This window comes from Bos indicus x Bos taurus, chromosome 14, assembly GCF_003369695.1.
Source record: "Bos indicus x Bos taurus breed Angus x Brahman F1 hybrid chromosome 14, Bos_hybrid_MaternalHap_v2.0, whole genome shotgun sequence".
Classification (NCBI taxonomy): domain Eukaryota; kingdom Metazoa; phylum Chordata; class Mammalia; order Artiodactyla; family Bovidae; genus Bos; species Bos indicus x Bos taurus.
In genome coordinates, this window is record NC_040089.1 from 66,690,391 (window position 1) to 66,710,370 (window position 19,980).

Below are 19,980 nucleotides of genomic sequence, written 5' to 3' on the forward strand. Positions count from 1 at the left end.
AACCCCTATTTAGGGTGCAGAGGGAGGCTTCAGTATATTTGTTGTCGTTTTATTTTTTTTTTTAAGTTAGCTAACTAGAATTCCTTTAATACTAGTTAAAACAATCTTTAAATATGTAGAGTCCTCTTTAAAAATCCATTCTCCAACCCTAGAAATGCAGATTATGGTCCTTACTGAAAGGAAGCAGGGTTCCTTAGAGAAATAGCTGATTCCAGGTCTAGGACAGGATATGGACAAGGTGAGCCTAGAACAATGTCAATGTCAGTGAGACAGCAAAGAAGCACTCAGAGCACCAGTTATATAAAGATGCCAACTTGAAGAGGCCCTAACTGGGAAAGATGGCACAATTTGAGCATTAATAAGGATGGTAATGTACTGCTACTGCTAAGTCACTTCAGTCGTGTCCGATTCTGTGCGACCCCATAGACGGCAGGTAATGTACTAGCTGTTTAGAAAACCATTTTGCTTTTCCACTGAGGTCTAAAATGTGGAACAGTAGGTAAATTTTACTATTTAGGCTTACTGATAAAATTAATCAAAATAGCTGTCCTTTTTAAACAGAACATCCCCAGCTGTAATATTATAGGCCTGTTTTCATTAGTTCATTTATTACTTAAAAAAAAAAAAAGCCCCACTGGTCATCACTAGAAAATTATGGAACAACTTGTTTGAAAACTGATAAAGAGAACAAAATCATATGTATTTATCATTGCCTATGTACCACTAGGTAATTAAACAGAAAGTGAGGGAAAGTTTTTCTTCATAGGGTTATTACAGCTAATAAATGAAAAATAATAGAATGTCATCATATTTCAATTCCTAATGAATTGATATCAGTAGCTGCTGACATCTCAGATAGAATCAACCAGATGTTATCTCCTTCCTGATGGAAGAACAAATGCATCAACTATAGTCTTGCAAACAAGGAATATGGAAATATAAGAAGTCCTTTGATCCAACAACTAACCTATTGGAAATACAGAGAACTGTATTAGAGCTATGCAATCAAGTTAAATCTAGTTTGTGGCCCAAAGTTATTTCTTTAAAAAAAAAAAGTATCAAGTCTTAAAATATATACTGACCCACAGATCCTGTTGCAAATAAACTGCCAGGAAAATTAACATGAAGCAACTGAAAATCTAAATACATACTGGATATTTTATGATGTTAAGGATGTTATTTTAGATATAATAAGGACTCTTTAGAATAATACTCACAATACCATTATTTAAAAAAAAAACACACACACACACACTCTTTAAAAACACTGCCAGAAAGCTGAGATTTTAGATGGTGATCTATCCCTATCTTGTGTTATCCATGCAAGGTATGAGAAATGATATATGTCCCTTTCCCAGGAATACCATTCATTTAAAAAAAAAAAGGAGAGGGGAAGGGTCACTGGGAATTTTGAGAAAAGTAAAAACATATCATCAGTTTCCTTATCTTAAAAATGGCAAGTTGATAGAGAATGCCTAAGATAATGACCAATAACCACCATGGAGCGATTCCCCCAGGACGTTCTGTCAACACACCAGGAAGAATCACAGCTGGCACCAGTCCATGGTCCCAAATCCTAGCTACTATTAACTACTGCCAAGTTGGAAATCTTTCTGAATAAAGGCCTATTATTAGAAGAGCTGGGATGTCTCAACAATTTTTTTTTTAAGTACAACTATTTTTGAGTGCTGCTGCTAAGTCACTTCAGTCGTGTCCAAATCTGTGTGACCCCAGAGATGGCAGCCCACCAGGCTCCGCTGTCCCTGGGATTCTCCAGGCAAGAGTACCGGAGTGGGGTGCCACTGCCTCCTCCAATGCGTGAAAGTGAAAAGTGAAAGGGAAGTCGCTCAGTCGTGTCCGACTCCTAGTGACCCCATGGACTACAGCCCACCAGGCTCCTCTGTCCATGGGATTTTCCAGGCAAGAGTACTGGAGTGGGGTGCCATTGCATTTCTGAGTGCATTGAACCCTAAATAAAACGTACCTGTTAATTCTTACCTAATTCTGAATCTCAAAGAACAGAAAATAAAAGCGTCCTCTAAAAAGCTAGTTGGACGCATTTTAGGGACTCCCTCATGATTCTTAAATTCTCTAGGCACCGCAATTTTTACAATTTTCAAGAATATCCTTTGATCTGAGGTATATCTATCTATGAAGCCCTTCTGCTTTGCTTCTACTAAAAATACGCAAAACATATGTATGTGTGTGTGTATATATATGTACAAGTAATATATATATATATATGTATGATATATACATACATACATATATATACATATTATTCACACACAAAACCCTTCAAAAAGCTATGAAAAACCACCAAAAGTACATCCAAACAAACACATACAATATGGGAATTATCTTCTCTGAAATACTTTTCAAAAATGGAGGTAATAAAAGTCCCACACATTCATAATATTTAGGATGAGGCTCTGATAATATCTTGCTTGTTTAGCAACTTTACTGGTTTCTCAAATCCCCAAATCTCAAACTTTTTTACTAGTTCAGCGGGACAATGAATGTATTCTGAGATGTGTTTTTAAAGGGAAAATAGAAAGATATTGATAGGTAACTAATACCCTAGAAACTGAGAGAGAAGGAAAACATGCTTAACTGTGTTATGTGGCAGACTGGATGGGAGGGGCGTTTGGGGAAGAACAGATGTGTGTAAGTGAACCACTGAGTCTCTTTGCTATCCACCTAAAACTGTCACAACTCACACTCCAATATAAAATTAAAAGTTAAAAAAAAAAGTTACAGTAATTGTGAAGTTATTTTTTTAAAGAGACGTACTGACCCAAAAGGAATTCTCTGAAGGTTAAAGGTTTGCTAGGCAGAACGTGTTTCCCTGTGATGAGTGCACACGACTTTGCAGGTGTCCCAAAGGGCACGCTGGGTTAGCGCATCTGATCATAGTGAAGCCTCTCCTTAAACCGCTGCTCATGCATTTCTGACTCAAGTTGACACCTGCTAACTGAGGACTTAGGAAAACTCTTCACATAAAATACTCTTTCTTGCAGAAATTCCACATACGTATCAGTGATACCAGCTAGCACCTGTGTATTTACTATAAGGTCTGAAGTTGTTTGGAAGGAATGATGCTGAAGCTGAAAGTCCAGTACTTTGGCCACCTCATGCAAAGAACTGACTCATTGGCAAAGACTGATGCTGGGAGGGATTGGGGGCAAGAGGAGAAGGGGACAACAGAGGATGAGATGGCTGGATGGCATCACCGACTCGATGGACGTGAGTCTGAGTGAACTCCGGGAGTTGGTGATGGACAGGGAGGCCCGGAGTGCTGCAATTCATGGGGTGGCAAAGAGTCGGACATGACTGAGCGACTGAACTAAACTGGTTTTATCCCCATTTGATACAGGAGGAAATCAAGTTAGGAACAGGCTAAATTATTTCAGTAAGGCCAGAATGAGCAAGTGACAACAATTTAAAAAACAAAACCAAAAAAAAAAACTCCATTCTAGTTTAGAACAGACACATCATCTCTATCCTTTCATCTGTTCTGTCCATTCCATCAACTCCAATCCCATCCACCTGGACCCATCCCAGGACCCATCCCTCATGTTCATGTCACCCATCACCATGCTTCCATTCAGCATTCCTCACCATCCTTCCATTCAGCATTCCATACCTGTATCGAGCAGTGCATCAGGCACAGTGATGGAGACACAGAAGGGTAGTATCTAGGGGGCTTGTCCTTTTACCACGAGGCAGGCAAGATCATTTACATAAAGGACCAATGATTTTTTAAAGACACTTCCAGTGAAGACGTGTTGCCCAAAATCATACTTAACAGGTTTGGAAAATTTAAGTATGAATAACAGAGATCATCTCAATTCTTTTACTAAAGCTTAAATATACAGGACAAGTTTTAAAAACACAGTAAACTCCATCAGCTGGCTAACTCAGTTGGTACAGCCTAAGACTTTAAAATGCAATAAGCTCTGCTATTTGTTCTACCTATACTATCACATTTTTTAAGTTTAATTTCACATGTCAAAGGAGAAGGTATATAGTCATACAGAATCGATAACTAGAGTTATCTACCATGGTTTAATAATGCAAGTTTAAGATACACAAATGTGGAGAGGCACATATTATCTATTTGTAATAATTTTTAAGTGAATCAAAAGCTCAGCCATCTAGATTTTAATATGCTATAAGGAAAACAAAATACATTCCATTCAACTATGAATCCTTTGATGACTAAGCAACTCATGAATATGTCTCAACAACAGTGAAAAAAGCAGCAAACACTAGAAACGCGGAGAAGGCATCATATAAGGGGCATGTGGAGATCTCCTTGTGAAGCGAAATCAGACCTACCGTAGTGTCGTTGCTGGTAACATAAACCAGGACATCAGAGGAGTTCCTGCCATTGATATATCGGTAGCAGTTCCAAACACAGCTAATCAAGTAACCCTGCAAATAAGCAGTCATTATTAGGACCTTAATTTTCAAACTTCAGATAATTTAAAATATCACCATGGATAAAGCCACATTGCAAAACGTTTATTTACATAAATTGTAAACACACATTAACTCTACTAAGCCAAAACACCTTTAAAATTACAAATTTTGGGTACAGTAACTTTCTGGCCCAAGGTGACACTACAGCCTTATTCCACCACCCCATGCAGAAGGTGATGAGGAGAACTGGGCCGAAGTAGGAGAAAATTTCCAAGAAAAGGGAGTGAAAGCAGCATTCTCTACAAATATTGATTGCCCCTCAGAGTTACAGAACAACCACTTCATTAGCCAATTCTCATCACATTTTAACTCTGCATCATTGGGATTTTTACTCTGCATCATTATATATAATTTTATTATACAAGTCAACTTAAAAAAAAAAAGAGGTTCATAGCATGTCAATCTGCTTCATGGTCAATAAAATTCACTAAAACATTTCCATTTTCATAATGAACTATCCAAAGAGGATCATTACAATTCAGGTTCAAAATAAAGACATACTAGAAATAAAGCATGAGCTCATGGGAAATGTTTAAAATATGAACTCTTTGCACTTTCATTCCCATCATGGGTAATTAGATTAAGACGAAATGATTTTAAAGGCCCTTTCTAGCTTTGAAATTCTTTGATTAAAAGACGTTTAAAGATATGGAGAAAATGGAGCCTCCTACATTGCTGTTGAGAATGTAAAATGGTGCCATGTGGAGAACAGTCTGCAAGTTTCTCTAAAGTTTAAATAGTTACCACATGACCTGGAGAGTTCACTCTGAGGTATATACCCAAGAGAAACGAAGACGTTATGTCCACACAAAAGCTTGTGTTATCCATAATATCAAGAGTAAAACAATCCAAGTATCTGTCAAGACTGGACAAACAAAATATTCCATTGTATGATGTTTAAACAATGGAATATTATTCAGCAAGAGAGAAACTTCTGATACACGCTACGGCATGGATGAACCCTGGAAATGTCAAAGCAGCCAGTCTCAAAGGACTAAGCATTGTACGATTCCATTTACATGAAAAGTCCAGAATAGGCAAATCCACAGGGACACAAAGCAGATTAGTGGTTACCAGGAGCAGGGGATGGGGGTGAGGGAAATCCTCAAGTGGTAAAAATGTTCCAAAATTACACTGTTTAACCACTGAGCTGTGTTTATACAACTCTGTGAATATACTGAAAACCACTGGATTGTACATTTAAATGGGAGAACTTTAGGAGATGTATATATATATATATATATATATGAGAATATCTATATATAGGAGAACATGACATGTGAATTATATCTCAAAGTTGCTTTACAAAAAAAGACATTTAAAGAACAAATGGGGTACGTGTCAACACTTTTCAGCAGAGTGAGGTGAACACTCTGTTGTGTACTTAGAAAGCTGTCTGAAACTGCATTTTGTACTTGGGGGTTATTATTTCCAGCAGTTAAACTTTGTGTGATAATGTTAAGATGAAAATGTTATTTATTGTGTAATGCTATTTTAGTAAAATGTTTTCTGAATGGCAGTAATCTGAAACCAGAGAACAATGAGAAAGAGACGGAAAGGGTATTTTTCTTGAACGTTGTACACACAGTACGTTCAATTTACACGTAAACCCAACAATGTTCTTGCTTCTCCATAAAGCAAAAACAAAAAACCCTAGACTCATTGAGAATTTTAACACAAATCAAAAAGGAATGCTTGAACATTTTCTGTTGTGTCCTGTGCAAGAAGTTGTCCACCATTTTAGCAGTGAACAGAAGGTTCTTTTTAAGGCAAGAACTCTTTCTGACATGAGGCCTCCAAAATGATCAATCTCCAACTGAAGGTTAAACCTGGAGGGGAAGTACTTAGTGTCTGGGGCCTCTGCACTCTTGGGGGCCCCTTGCAACGCTTGGAACACACACTCACTCAACACTCCCATAGGAGAAAAATTGGCCTGATGTCTCTAAAACCCCAATAACTTACTTCAGTAAACTTACTTCCGTTGGACATTTCTGTAATCTTGATTAAAGAATTAAATATTTGGGGTGCAGTGGATACGAATCTGCCTGCCAATGCAGGGGACACAAGGTTTGATCCCTGGTCCGGCAAGATTTCACATGGCGCAGAGCAACTAAGCCCATGCACCACAAGCACTGAGCCCACGACCTAGAGCCCACAGGCTGCAACTCCTGAGCCTGCCAGCTGTAACCACTGAAGCCCGTGCGCCTAGAACTTGTGCTTCACAACCAGAGAAGCCATCACAATGATAAGAACGTGCATGGCAACGAAGAGTAGCCCCAGCTCACTGTAACTAGAGAAAGCCCGTGCAAAGCAGTAAGACCCGGCACAGCCAAAAGTTTACTAAAAAATTAAAATGTTAAAAAAAAAAAAGACATGAACGTGCACTGACAGGATTAAGTACACCCGTCGTTTCTTTGGAGCTAGGTGGTAAGCGTTGTTACTTGCCAACCAAGGACAAAGTGAAACTGACTCAAGTCCTACTTGGGCTCCCAGAGACCACTAGCAATAAAACTTACTGAAGAGTCTAACAGTGAATTTAGGTTGTGAGAGCTACTAATCAGGCAAACGGATATGTGAAAGCACAAAACATAGATGTATTCACATTTTCTTTTTAACAATTACTGAGTCTCCACAAGGGAGAGGAAAATGAAGGTAGGATCTGTGTTCTCAAGGAAATGCAACCTGGTTAGTAGAGAACACATAAACACACAGTTTTATAATTATTACGTGTAACACATCACTCACAGGTTGGAGACAGTGCTGTGGACAATTTGTATGAAGCCTTTTATTAGATCACTATGATTTGCAACTGATAAAAGCACGACACCTACACCATCACCTAAGACGTGGCCTGGCACGCGGGGGCTTTACCGGATAAGTGAGTGAGTGATGCACCTTCCCATCAGCTCATTTAACCTCACCGTCCCCCTACAGAATGTTTCCGTAGCTATCACTGCTGTTAAGTAAAGGAAGAAACCGAGGCTCTGGTCACACAACTGGAGACAGCAGTGACTGAAGCTAAATCTAGGTCCTCTGACTCAAAATCTGAAGTAAGCGTTTCCAATAAAAATGTCAATGGCTACACAATAAAAATGCATTTTTAAAGAGCAGTTTCTAGGCAATGGCACAGGGTAGCTTGGTCAGATTAACCTTCTTGCAGGTAAAAATGAGAAAATCTGGAATTAATAGACACAGATTATATAGGAAGGCATGGCTGAAGGGCTTCAATAGGGCAGAAGCTAAAGAGGAATCCAGCCTTCAGTGACAAAGCTCAAGGGGTGGGATTTGACAGTCCGAAGCCTCATGCCAGGGGTGGTCTGGGGCTGACTGAGCAGTCAGCAATCTGGGGTGTGGGGGCAGGAGCTGCAGGGGCGGTAAGCCTCAACATCCGTCTATAAAATTCACCCAAATCCTCACCACTAAACCATACGTGCAGTATCAAAAAATGCAGAGTGTGCTCTATGGACAGAAAATGCAGACCTAAGTGACTTTCAATGAATCATTTTCTTTCTACTCCTCTTCAACAAATTGCTATGACTCTGCTCCCGAAACGCAGCTTATTCAAGCTCACTGAGGCCTGATTTTTAAAGAACCGGGTAACTTTATACCTAATCAAAGACAATGAAAGATACTCAGAATTAAAACGTCAAAGTCTAACCTGGGAATTTTCTACTTAGTAGCATTCAAGTTCCAATAATTATGATGCTTTTATTACCAGATTTACAAAGATGAAAAAGCTAGAGGCCACTCAGTTGCTGAAGGTGAGGGAAATATGGCTGCAGGGAGTGTTGAGTCATTCAACTTTAGGGGAGGGCAATCTGATAACCTACAGAAAACCTTCAAATTATGCACAGCCTTCTAATTTCAAGAAATACATCTTGAGGAAATAAATGTGTAAGTATACAAAAGATACATTTAATTTAATATATTCATTGCAGTACTATTTAGAAGTAAAAAAAGTAGAAACTATCTCAATGTCCAAAAACAACTAATTTATAAAACTGCTAAGTTTATCTAATACATTGTTACAGAATATAATGTTCAAAGTTTATTACATTTTAAAATACAAATGACAAAAAAACCCACAAAATTCTGTAAAGCAATTACCCTTCAACTAAAAAAACTTTGAAAAGTTAAATGTGGAAAAAAATATTTTTTAAAAATCACATTACAAAGCAATGTGTACTGAGACATAGTAATGGATGCTATGGTACATAATACACACTGCATAAATGCACAACATTCATTTATTCACATCCAAACAAATTTGAGAATAACCTCGAGTTGGCCTGTGTTAAGTTTGGTGAGTGTTTATTTCTGTCATACAGATAAGAGAAGGAACAAAACTGTTAGGAATTCAAAAAGCAGTTCAGAAATTTAAAGCAAGATAATAAACAGACAGAAATTTGCCTACTTCTGTGGCATTCACGAATACATTCAATAATATTTAGAGCATAAGTAAAATCTTCATGCTTACCTTAAAAGCCAAGATAATGCTGATGAACAGAAGAATAATGAGGACCAAACAGGTAGGATTCACTGACATGATATCATCTTTGTAAGGAAAATCAGGAGGCTGCAAAAGAGAAGAGTCTTATTGGCAAATCTCATTAATTATCAAGCGCAACAATGAGACCAAGCACAATCGAAAATAACTTTTAAAAATAAAATACTGCCTTCTTTATAGAGCATTTTTGCTGATGCTACTTCTCAAAGAGCAGAATCTTGTATTAATACGTATTTACAGCATTAAAAAGAATCAAAACTATTACATACAGAATGGATAGACAAGGTCCTGTTGTATAGCACAGGGGACTATATTCAATAACCTGTGATATTAGAAATAGGAAAATATTCTTTTGTGATATTGGATACAGGAAAATATTCTTTTCCTATAATGGAAAAGAATATTTAAAAAAGGAATTCTGTATGTGCATAACTGAGTCACTGTGCTGAATAATAGCAGATGGGCAGACTGTAAATCAAGTATACTTCAATAAAAAATTTTTTTAGTAAAAAGAATGTATATCTATGTATAACAATTCCTTCACTGTACAGCAGAAATTAACACTGTAAATTACCATTATAAATAAACTATACTTGCGTTAAAAAAAAAAGTCCTACCATCTGACCAAATTGATTCACTATCAGGGCAAAGGAAACCCTTTTAGGAGGACTTAAATCTGCTACTATATATAGTTCCTGGGAATGACAGGACATCACCATAAACCATGTGCTCAGCACAGATCAACGCTCTCATGGTAATCGGCTTAGACAGCGTATGTGGAAGGCAGCTCCGTGTGTGGTCACCCTTCATCTCTCCCCGTCACCCAATACTGTGTGTTTGCATCCCACTTCAGCAGTAATCTGAGACTTAACAAAGGAGAAAACTCGTGACTCATGTGGCTGGCCCTCTCCAGGGGGACCCTCACCCACCGGTTTTCAAAGTCCCCTTCCATTCTGGCAAAATACCTAAGAAATAAAATCTAAGTCATTCCTTGTGATCAGCTCATCAAAAGGGCCCTTGCCCCTTGGAACCTGAAAGGGCTGTCTGTAGTACTGATCTCAAAGGGTTAAGAAGAAAATAAATGGATGTTGTTTACAAGACCAACATGAAATCTTACTGTTTCCAGAAACATGGGGGGCGGGGGAGGTATGTGTGGGAAATGGGATTAAAGTGGGTGAGACCTTTTCCACAAATATCTTTTACACTCTTTACCCCACAAATCTGAACGTGGTTTCTATATCCAGTTAAGACCTATAAAACACATGCACAGCTTACTTTATCTGTGTTTTACAAGGCTCCACATGAAAAGAGCAGGCACTGGGACTTCTCTCCATCAGCCTTCTCAGACAAGTCTCCCAGACTCACTGTATCTCAACTTGTCAACAAGAGCCGCAGTATCGGGGCAAGTCTGACGCCCCCTTTCACTGCTGACTGCCGCTTAGGCACTGTGATAACCCGGAGCCCTGGCTCGTTCCGCCCACACGGATCTTCAAGAAGGACATTCAGAAGATACCTACTTGTATAATTTGGTTTATACTTACACATAAGAAGTAGATAGTGATTCTCTAAACTGATACTAGGATCACCGTCAGCGTCGCTAACGTTTTTTACAAGTGAGTACAGAGTGACTGCACGATGCGTGCGTGACAGGAAGCCTGGGGAGCATCAGGAGTGCTCTAAATGCCTGCCTTTCTCCTCCTTATAAACCTTACAGAGGTCAGAACTACAGTCACGACTTGCCTCAATGTCCTCTACCTCATGACACACCTTCCCAACCCCCTCACGTGGCGGGCTACGCGGCAATCCTATTTCCTCCACAATTCCCAGGTGACGCTAGGAGCTCAGTGCCAGACGATCACTACAGAGTCAAGCCCAAGTCCTTACAGAGAGTGGTAGTTCTACAACCTGCAGGTCACGTGGAAACCCCCTCACGCAGAAACACCGGGCTGTTATCACAAGAAATAATATGTTAAGTTAGCTCATGGGAAAACACCAAAATTTCCTTGACACTACACTCTATGAAAACACAGACCTGTTTTCTAAGAAGCAGAAAGAAGCTATTTCCTACAGCAATGACCACCTGATACTCTAGAGACTTTTCATACGTGGTCCACTGAGCACTAGCCACGTGATCCAGGCAGGCCCCCGAAAGATCAGGAACTCCTGTTGCCACACTTCTGGCCTGCCTCCCTCCCCGCCACGTCTCTTTTCCACTGACCTTCTTGACCTGTTACCACATCAAACCCCCAGTCTTGTATCTTCATCCCAGTAAACAACCTGCTTCTTCCCCCATGCTCAGACACTACTATTACAACCTCCAAAGACTGAACATTCTCTCCATTTAAAACATTTTTGATTTTGAAGAAATTACATTTTCATATACATTTTAATTTAAAACACAACAATTTTAAAACGTGAAGGCATGGATGTATTCTAACCTCACACCCTCCATGAGCTTCTTAATAGCAAGCCACCCATATTCACTCATAAGGTCACAAAGGACATTTAATAGAAAACCAGCCTCAAAAAGAAGCTGGAGGAAGAAAGGGGTTCTACAGTCAAATTAAGTGTGAGAACCAGTGTATATCAAGTTTCCCATGTATTTTCCATACACAGCAGAGGCAAAAAGCTACCCTCTGCTGATAACTGAGCAAATTGCATTTTACAAAACTAGACAATTAGTAAGCAGCTTGTAAATTAGGTAGGTACCTCTAATACGGTCATCACCACTGATCTACCTCAGGGGGTTAAGTTTTCTCAAAAAGCATTCTGCTGCTGCTAAGTCGCTTCAGTCGTGTCCAACTCTGTGCGACCCCACAGATGGCAGCCCACCAGGTTCCCCCATCCCTGGGATTCTCCAGGCAAGAACACTGGAGTGGGTGAAAAGCATTCTAAGAAATTTAAAAATCTTTATTCGAAAATCTCTAATCTCAGATCCAAGTTAAAAATTCACAAATTATTATGTGTATGTTTATCTCTTACTTCCTTTTTATCCCGATCCTGACCAAAGATAGGGATGTCTCTTGGATGTCACGAAGAGACATTGCGATTTTGAAGGTCACATACCAGCTGTCGTATGTATTCCTGGATGGAGTTTGGATAAACAAGTACGGTGACCGCAACCAAGGTGTTGAGGGCAAAATCAAAGATCTGGTAGCAGAAGAATGGGATGATCCAGGCTGCGCGTTGCTGAACAGAAGAGAGAAGAGTGTGTTAGTATGCTTGGTATTACAAAACATTATTTTAATTCAGAGAAATCTTAATATGAAGGGAAATGGAGAAGTATAAATACATTAAGGCGGGTCATGATGGCAACTTGATAAACCACACAAAAGCCTCCAGTGAACGATTCTGAGACTATAACACTGGTTTTCCATGTAACATTAACAAGAGATTTAAACTTCCAAAGATTCCTACAGGCAACTGGGAACAACCATAACTTACTTCTTACAGACGGCAGCACAGATAACACGTGTAAGAGATGGAGGAAAAGGCCCAGGACCTTGTTTCCAAGCTGCTTACCTTGTATGCGCCGTACGTAGCCATGGCACAGATAAGGATCATGAGAACAGAAATCGCGATGGCAATGCACATGTCTGTCAAAAGTTTTTTAAGAAAGAAAGAAAATCAGTTGTAGCTCCACTGTTTTAACATTTTTTAGTCATTCTTCAAAGGCATTTTGTTTATAAACCAATTACAGACAAGAACTTTATACTAAGTACATCACCAGCATTCCTTTGGAATTTAACAAGATGATAACGGAAGCAAAGTGCCTGAAAGATGTCCTCCTTAAATCGTGTTTATACGTCTATATAAAATATGTGTCGGTCGCTCAGTGGTGTTTGACTCTATTTATAGATATATTAAATCGATTTAACATATTTAATAGATATTATATATATATATATTTAACAGATATTAAATATATCTACATCTGTATTAAATATATATATATAAACATATCTGTATATATTAAACAGCTTGGTCTTCTGGTGCACTGAATTATATACCTAAAAACGGAGGTATTCTTTTAACAAATAGGTATCTAACTTGTATTTTACCATCTCATGTGTCTCGGACCCCTATTAAAACTTCGCACAGGCTTCCTATCTCACTCAAAAACCTCAATTTCTTGTCAAGGCCTGTATGTCTGTGTTCAGTCTAGAACCTGCCGGCCTCTCTCATCTCCTCCCACGTTTTCTTCTGCTTACCCTAATCCAGCCGTATCACCGAGTTCACTGAACACAGCAGAATCACCCCATTTCAGGGCCTCACACTGGCCCTGTAATGTGTCGTATTTTCACACGATCAGCTTTTGCCTTTACAATCACTCAGGTCTTGGCGCAACACCTCCAGGAGATCTTCGCTGGTCATCCTGGCTAACGGGGCCTCCCAGTCATGCCCACACGACTGCTGTATTTTCTTGACAGAACACATCACTACCGTCTTACTTATATTTGGTGCTTATGGACTGTCTCTCTTCCTCTGCTAGAGGAACCTTCCTGACAAAAATGAGTCTCTATGTCTCGTTCACTACTGCATGGAGAAGGTGGCATGCCACACGTGGGCACTGAGCCCTTGAACTGCAGCCAATCTAAAATAAGATGTGTTCTAAGACTGACATGTCCTCCAGATTTCAAGGCCTTAGTATACAAAAAATTAAACTATCTCGTTGATCATTTTTATCCTGATGACAAGGTGAAGTACTATTAGGGATATACTGAGTTAAATATATTATTAAAGGCAATCACCTATTTGAGTTACCTTTTTAAATGAGGCTACTAAGAAATTTAAAATGACTTATGTACTTGCACTGTATTTCTGCTGAAGAGTGCAGCTCTAAAGCCTATATCCCAGTAGGCACAAACTGAAGACTTGACTCAAGAGGTCGTGTCACCGTATTTTTAAGAGATTCTGATAAGAAGCACAATAAGGCTGGGTTTCTGAAGATAACACGTAGGGTTATCATCAGGCTAAGAGAATACAAAAAACCCTTGCAGTAAAGTTATCTGCACAGTGCTGTCAGTTTCCAAGGCATTTTCACAGCTATCTCACTGAGTCTTCCTAACTCTAAGGTAGAGGTTACTGTGCCCAATGAAGAGATTATGAAACCAGGGCTCAGAGGTTATGTAACTTGCTGAGATGGCATCTGCATCAAAAGGCTAAACTATGACTAATCCTGCTCTTATGATTTCAAATCTCTGACTCTACTATTCTATGCTGTTTCTCCTTAAGCTTTCAAATACTAACCAAATGAACCAATTTAGGCTGCCACTTCCTACAGGTATTTCTCCAAAGCAAAGCATTCCAGTTTTAGAACCACCTGCTCTATATCCTCAGCTTCAGCGATGAGAGGATATTTCAAGCAGGAGGTTTACAAACAGAAGTACAAGGTCAAAGTACTTTCTGTGAGAGAATACAGATAAATCGGGACTTCCCTGGCAGTCCAGTGGTTAAGATTCTGCACTTCCAACGCAGCGAGGGGCAGGTTCATTCCCTCATTAGGGAACTAGATCCCACATGCACCAGGGCCCAACCAAAAAAAGTAAAAACAAAAAAAGATATATAGGGTTTCCCTGGTGGCTCACATGGTAAAGAATCTGTCTACAATGCGGAGACCTGGGTTCGATCCCTGGATTGGGAAGATCCCTTGGAAAAGAGAATCGCAACCCACACCAGGATTCTTGCCTGGAGAATTCCATGGACAGAGGAGCCTGGTGGGCTACAGTCCATGGGGTCGCAAAGAGTCAGGCACGACTGAGTGACTAACACAGACACAGATATAATGCAATAAATTAATAATAAAGCTGATGATTTTATTCATGGAGTAAAAATTTGATTTCCAAAAAAAAATTTTTGTAAGAGAATCAAAAGATGATGGGACTTCCCTTGAGGTCCAGTGGTTAAGAATCCGCCTGCCAATGCAGGAAACAGGTTCAATCCCTAGTCCCAGAAGATTCCATAAGCCATGGAGCAACTAAGCCCCTGCACCACAACCACTGAGCCCACGTGCCCTAGAGCCCATATCCTGCAACAAGGGAAGCCACCACAGTGAGAAGCCCACACGCCACAACCAGAGCGTGGCCTCGCACTGCGCAAGGAGAAAAAGCCTGCAGGCAGCCCGAAGACCCAGCACAGCCAAATAAATAAATTAATTAATGTTTTAAAAACAGATGATGAATACTGGTCAGTACCTAAAGAGTATGATTTCTGTTAGGATACACGTATTTACTTTATAACTTTAATGCTAAATGACATCACCTTCCCCTGTTACGTGGGAAGAGGTACCAACGGGGCATTTCATGTAAGCCTCCTAGTCTTCTCGCCAGGCCAAGTAACCTGGCCAAGACTGCCCAGCTACCAGGTGGTGGATGAGATACTCTAGCCAAGAAAGTCTACCTCCAGAAGCAACGCTCTTCGTGCTACCCAGCTGGGAAGGAGATAGAGCAAGTGCAGTGGTGGAGGTCAGGCCTGCGAATCCAGAGCCTCCCTAAGAGGAGCTGGACATCCTTTATTACATGCAAAGCGTGTGAGAACCTGTGGCAATCTCTGAAACTTGAACTCGGGCAGAAGTTCACTATCTTCTTGTTTGCCTTACTTTAACAGTTTTTAAATTCTGTACAAGTATCTTCTATAATGAGAAAAATTAATTTTATAAAAGCCAACCCATTGTGGGATACTCTTTGACTCCCTCATACATCTTAAAAAAAACAGAGATAAACAAACTCAAGGCTTTATTAAAAAAATAATATCAATGACCTTTATATTAACATAATTTATATAAGGTTATAATAGGTTATAATACAATTTATATAAGTTATCTCTATGTTAACATTAGACATATCAATGTTAATATACAAAAATTAAAATCTTGAATATTTTTATGTCCTATTCTGTCTAAAAATAAAACCACTCCAGGACTAAATCTCACATAATCATTAAAAATTTTTTTAATTTCCATCTTTCTCAAAAATATAAAACTCAGGAGAAATTTAAAAGGCATAAATAAAATTAAAGTCATACAGTATCCTATCACCACTCACAATGAGAAAACAGAAAAATGTTAATTTGAGGTAAGGAAATTTTCAAAATTCTATTCCTATAAAAGTAACTATACTAACCACACTGAACAGAATGAATAAATCCCAAGCATATGACACAGCTTAGGTAGGATCAAGGTCTAAGTCAAATAAAAACGCAGAGCAGATAAGATAAAACAGGCAAATAAATCTCGTATCTCCTAGCAATCTAGAGGAGAAGTCAACGCCTCTGAAATAAGGTGTAGCATACCGTGGCAAACACCAGAGTTACTCTGAAGAATTAAAATTCATAAATATGTCGACAGGCAAATGAGGAACTGGTTCTAATAACAGGGATTTTTACAACCAGTAACCTACTGGTCAGTGGCAGAAATGCCCTTTACTCATTCTGTGCAGAGCACACCCGCCGGGCAGATCACACTGCCCTCAGCTGCTTCCTACATTAAATTCCTGGCTTAATGATGCCATGCTCATTTGAAAGGGTTCAGAAGAAAAGCTACACCACAGGCCACAAAAGGCATAATTAGAAAACATTTCCTGATACTTAGCCAATCACTCAAACAGAAAAGGAGTTTCCGGAAATGCCTTTGTTAAAGTTAACCTAGTTCTCATTCTACTCTCCCTTTGGATTTCTCCCTTTGCCTTTCTTGGATTTGTTTTCTTTCCATAAAACTGGTAGCTAAGTAGATGACTACCTGATTTACACTTGTATTCTTACCTGCAGTCTTAGGGCTCACTTTTCTCTAATTTTTGGCCACATTTCTGGCTTCTGAAAACAATATTTGAGGTATATTTTCACAATTAAGTCTAGAAGAGAACTCTTTTCAGATGCCTTCACACACACACACACACACACACACACACACACACACACACACAGTCCTCATCCAGTTCTCTGCCCCCAGCAGGCAGACTCATATGGGCCATCATCAACAGGCCTGCATTACCCTTTGGCATCAGTTGAGTTCAGCCGAGGAACCCGGACAAGGGATTGGAGAGAATAAGAGGCTGCCCCTTGCTGTGAGGCGGCCTCGGGTTGGCTCTGACCCAAAGATAGCTCTGTGCTCCCTAGAAAGAGGTCAAGGCTCCTTCATATCTAGGGACAGTTAACAGCTGGCCTTGATCAAGCAAATGACATCACCACCCCTAGTGGTCTTCTTAGACCTGTATCTCTGTAAAAAGATCTTGAAAATAAATATTCACTGAATTACCTTTTTAAAAAAATAAGACCGCTGTCAAGACGTAGAATATACAATCTTTTGAGCCATGTGATTTAAAGGATTAGAAAGATGAAAAGGGTGGAAGGGTGGGAAGGTAGATGAATGAAAATAAAGGGCAACAATCGTTCCTATGACTCCACTTCCTCTGCTGTTGCATCTGTACGTCTATTTCCTCAAAACATTGGGATGTCATGCACTAGTGGACTCACTGTCCAGCTGGTTTGGGGGTTTGTTAATAGCAGAAAGGCAGCCTTGGCCTTTTCCAAAGTAGTGCCAAGAGCCACAGGGAAGGCCCCAGCCGATCATTCTGTTTTTCTATGTCTTAGTTTTTATTATCAAAACTTTCAAACATACACATTACTATGTAAGTATACAGACAGCAGTATAAAGAACCCTCAGCACCTGTTTGGTTTGGATTGTCTCATCTCTCAACACTGCACTTCTGTCCAGTCTGCCACTGGGAAAAATGTGGATTGCTTCCAGTTTTTCGTTCAGTTCAGTCGCTCAGTCTTGTCCAACTCTTTGCGACCCCATGAACCGCAGCACGAAAGGCCTCCCTGTCCATCACCAACTCACGGAGTCCACCCAAACCCACGTCCATTGAGTCGGTGATGCCACGCAACCATCTTATCCTCTGTCGTCCCCTTCTTCTCCTGCCCTCAATCTTTGCCAGCATCAGGGTCTTTTCAAATGAGTCAGCTCTTCGCATCAGGTGGCCAAAGTATTGGAGTTTCAGCTTCAACATCAGTCCTTCCAATATTTAGGACTGATTTCCTTTAGGATGGACTGGTTGGATCTCCTTGCAGTCCAAGGGACTCTCAAGAGTCTTCTCCAACACCACAGTTCAAAAGCATCAATTCTTCAGTGCTCAGCTTTCTTTATAGTCTAACTCTCACATCCATACATGAATACTGGAAAATTGAAGGGGCATAGTGATTCACTACTGGGCTTGTACTTTCAACTTCTTTTATATCCAATAATGTGAAGACTATTTTCATGTTTCTTAGTCATACGAATACCTTCCTTTGTGAAGTATCTGTTTTTCTCTTTCTTGATTTCACACAGAACAATTTAAAGACCACCCTTTCTTCAACAAATGTTATCTTAAATGAAATGTCTATATATGGTACACAAATTCTTATTATTGTAATGGTTATTTCCTCCTCAGAAACAAATTTCTTATTATTTTATTGGTCATATATTATTTACCCAATGAATAACATTAAGTTTTGGACTTCCCTGTAGCTCAAATGGTAAAGAATCTGCCTGCAATGCAGGAGACCCAGGTTCAATCCCTGGGTTAGGAAGATCCTCTGGAGAAGGGAATGGCCATCTACTCCAATATTCTTGCTTGGAGACTCCCATAGACAGAGAAGCCTGGAAGGCTACAGTTCGTGGGGTCACAGAATCAGACACAACTTAGTGACTACTAACACACACTAAAATTAAGTTTGGCTTGAAAGATAACTTTGCTGCAAAATGAATCAGAAATTAATTGGGATAATCTGCTATTTGGCATTATGTTTGGCTCTGAAAGCTCCTGTTACAGTTTCTTGCCAGTCCATTAGAGTTTCAAATAAAACCATGAAATCTGTTTATCTGAATTTTACCTGTTTGCTTGCTCCCTAATGTCCTTTTTCTGTTCCAGGGTCTAATCCAGGGCCTCATACTGCATGTTCCTGGATCTCCTTTGTTTCCTTCAATCTATAACAGTTTTCTAGTCTTTCCTAGGGTATTCCCTTTTTTTTAACCATATAAATATGATTATAAGTTATAAATGTATTACACGTTTTTGTATATAAATCATGTAAAAATACAAATGTTCAAGAGCTAGCTTTTTTTAAAAAAAGAGAAATCGTAAGATCACATGGAAAAGTGAGATACACTCCTGTTCTGTCCTGGATAAAATCTTGAGATGGCTACCGCCATTCCAAAAGGCAACAATGTTAAATTGCTATACTGCATACCAAAATTTTCAAGCACAATTCAAAGCAATTGACTGTACCCATTTCAAAGACTATTTAGTTCTATACTCCTGTATGTTAAATATAGAAAGGGTTGTCAGCATGACCTTTGACCTACAAACATTTTTTAAAAATAAATGTACTTATTCACTTATTTATGGCTGTGCTGAGTCTCTGCTGCTGCTCGGGCTTTGCTCTAGTTGTGGTGAGCCGGGGGCTACTCTTCAGCTGCCATGTCTGTGCTTCTCACTGACATGGGCCTCTCTCGTTGCAGAGCAAGGCTCAGCAGTTCTGGCGCACAGGCTTAGGTGGATCCACAGCATATGAGATCTTGTCAGTTCAGGGATCGAACCCATGTCTCCTGCATTGGCAGGTGGATTCTTTATCACTGAGCCACCAGGAAGTCCCTGACAAACTTCTTTTTAAAAAGAGATCAAAACATATGAAAAAGGAAATGTAAGAGGAAAGCGGTTAAGAAAAAGATTCACTCAAGTGAACGAACATTTATCCTTCTGTATCTTTTCAAGCACGTGATGTAAAACATCAGTAGATTGTCCTAAAAGTAATTATAAACCATTTGTTTCAAAGATATGAAACTGCAAATGCACTGGAATTAGTATCCAGGTTATTACGAAATAATTACTGTTATAAAGCTTTGAGTACCAGCAAGCCTTTGAAGTCAGCTAAATTAAGCCAATACTGTTAGACAGTCACTACTCAGCTTAATCTCCGGCAATTAGAACAAGGCAGGCAGTGTTACTACT

The 19,980-nt window shown here is 39.5% G+C and overlaps 1 protein-coding gene across 4 annotated transcripts in view; it reads right to left on the reverse strand.

The window, feature by feature from the left end:
- LAPTM4B (lysosomal protein transmembrane 4 beta) overlaps positions 1–19,980 on the reverse strand; it is a 62,040-nt gene that overhangs the window by 16,387 nt on the left and 25,673 nt on the right. For all 4 annotated transcript variants that reach the window (XM_027561478.1, XM_027561477.1, XM_027561476.1 and 1 more), the window contains exons 3-6: positions 12,515–12,588; positions 12,059–12,181; positions 8,963–9,061; positions 4,342–4,437 (exon numbers count right to left, since the gene is read on the reverse strand). In XM_027561478.1, the coding sequence (XP_027417279.1) occupies positions 4,342–4,437; positions 8,963–9,061; positions 12,059–12,181; positions 12,515–12,588 (392 nt within the window). The remainder of the gene's footprint in view (positions 1–4,341; positions 4,438–8,962; positions 9,062–12,058; positions 12,182–12,514; positions 12,589–19,980) is intronic.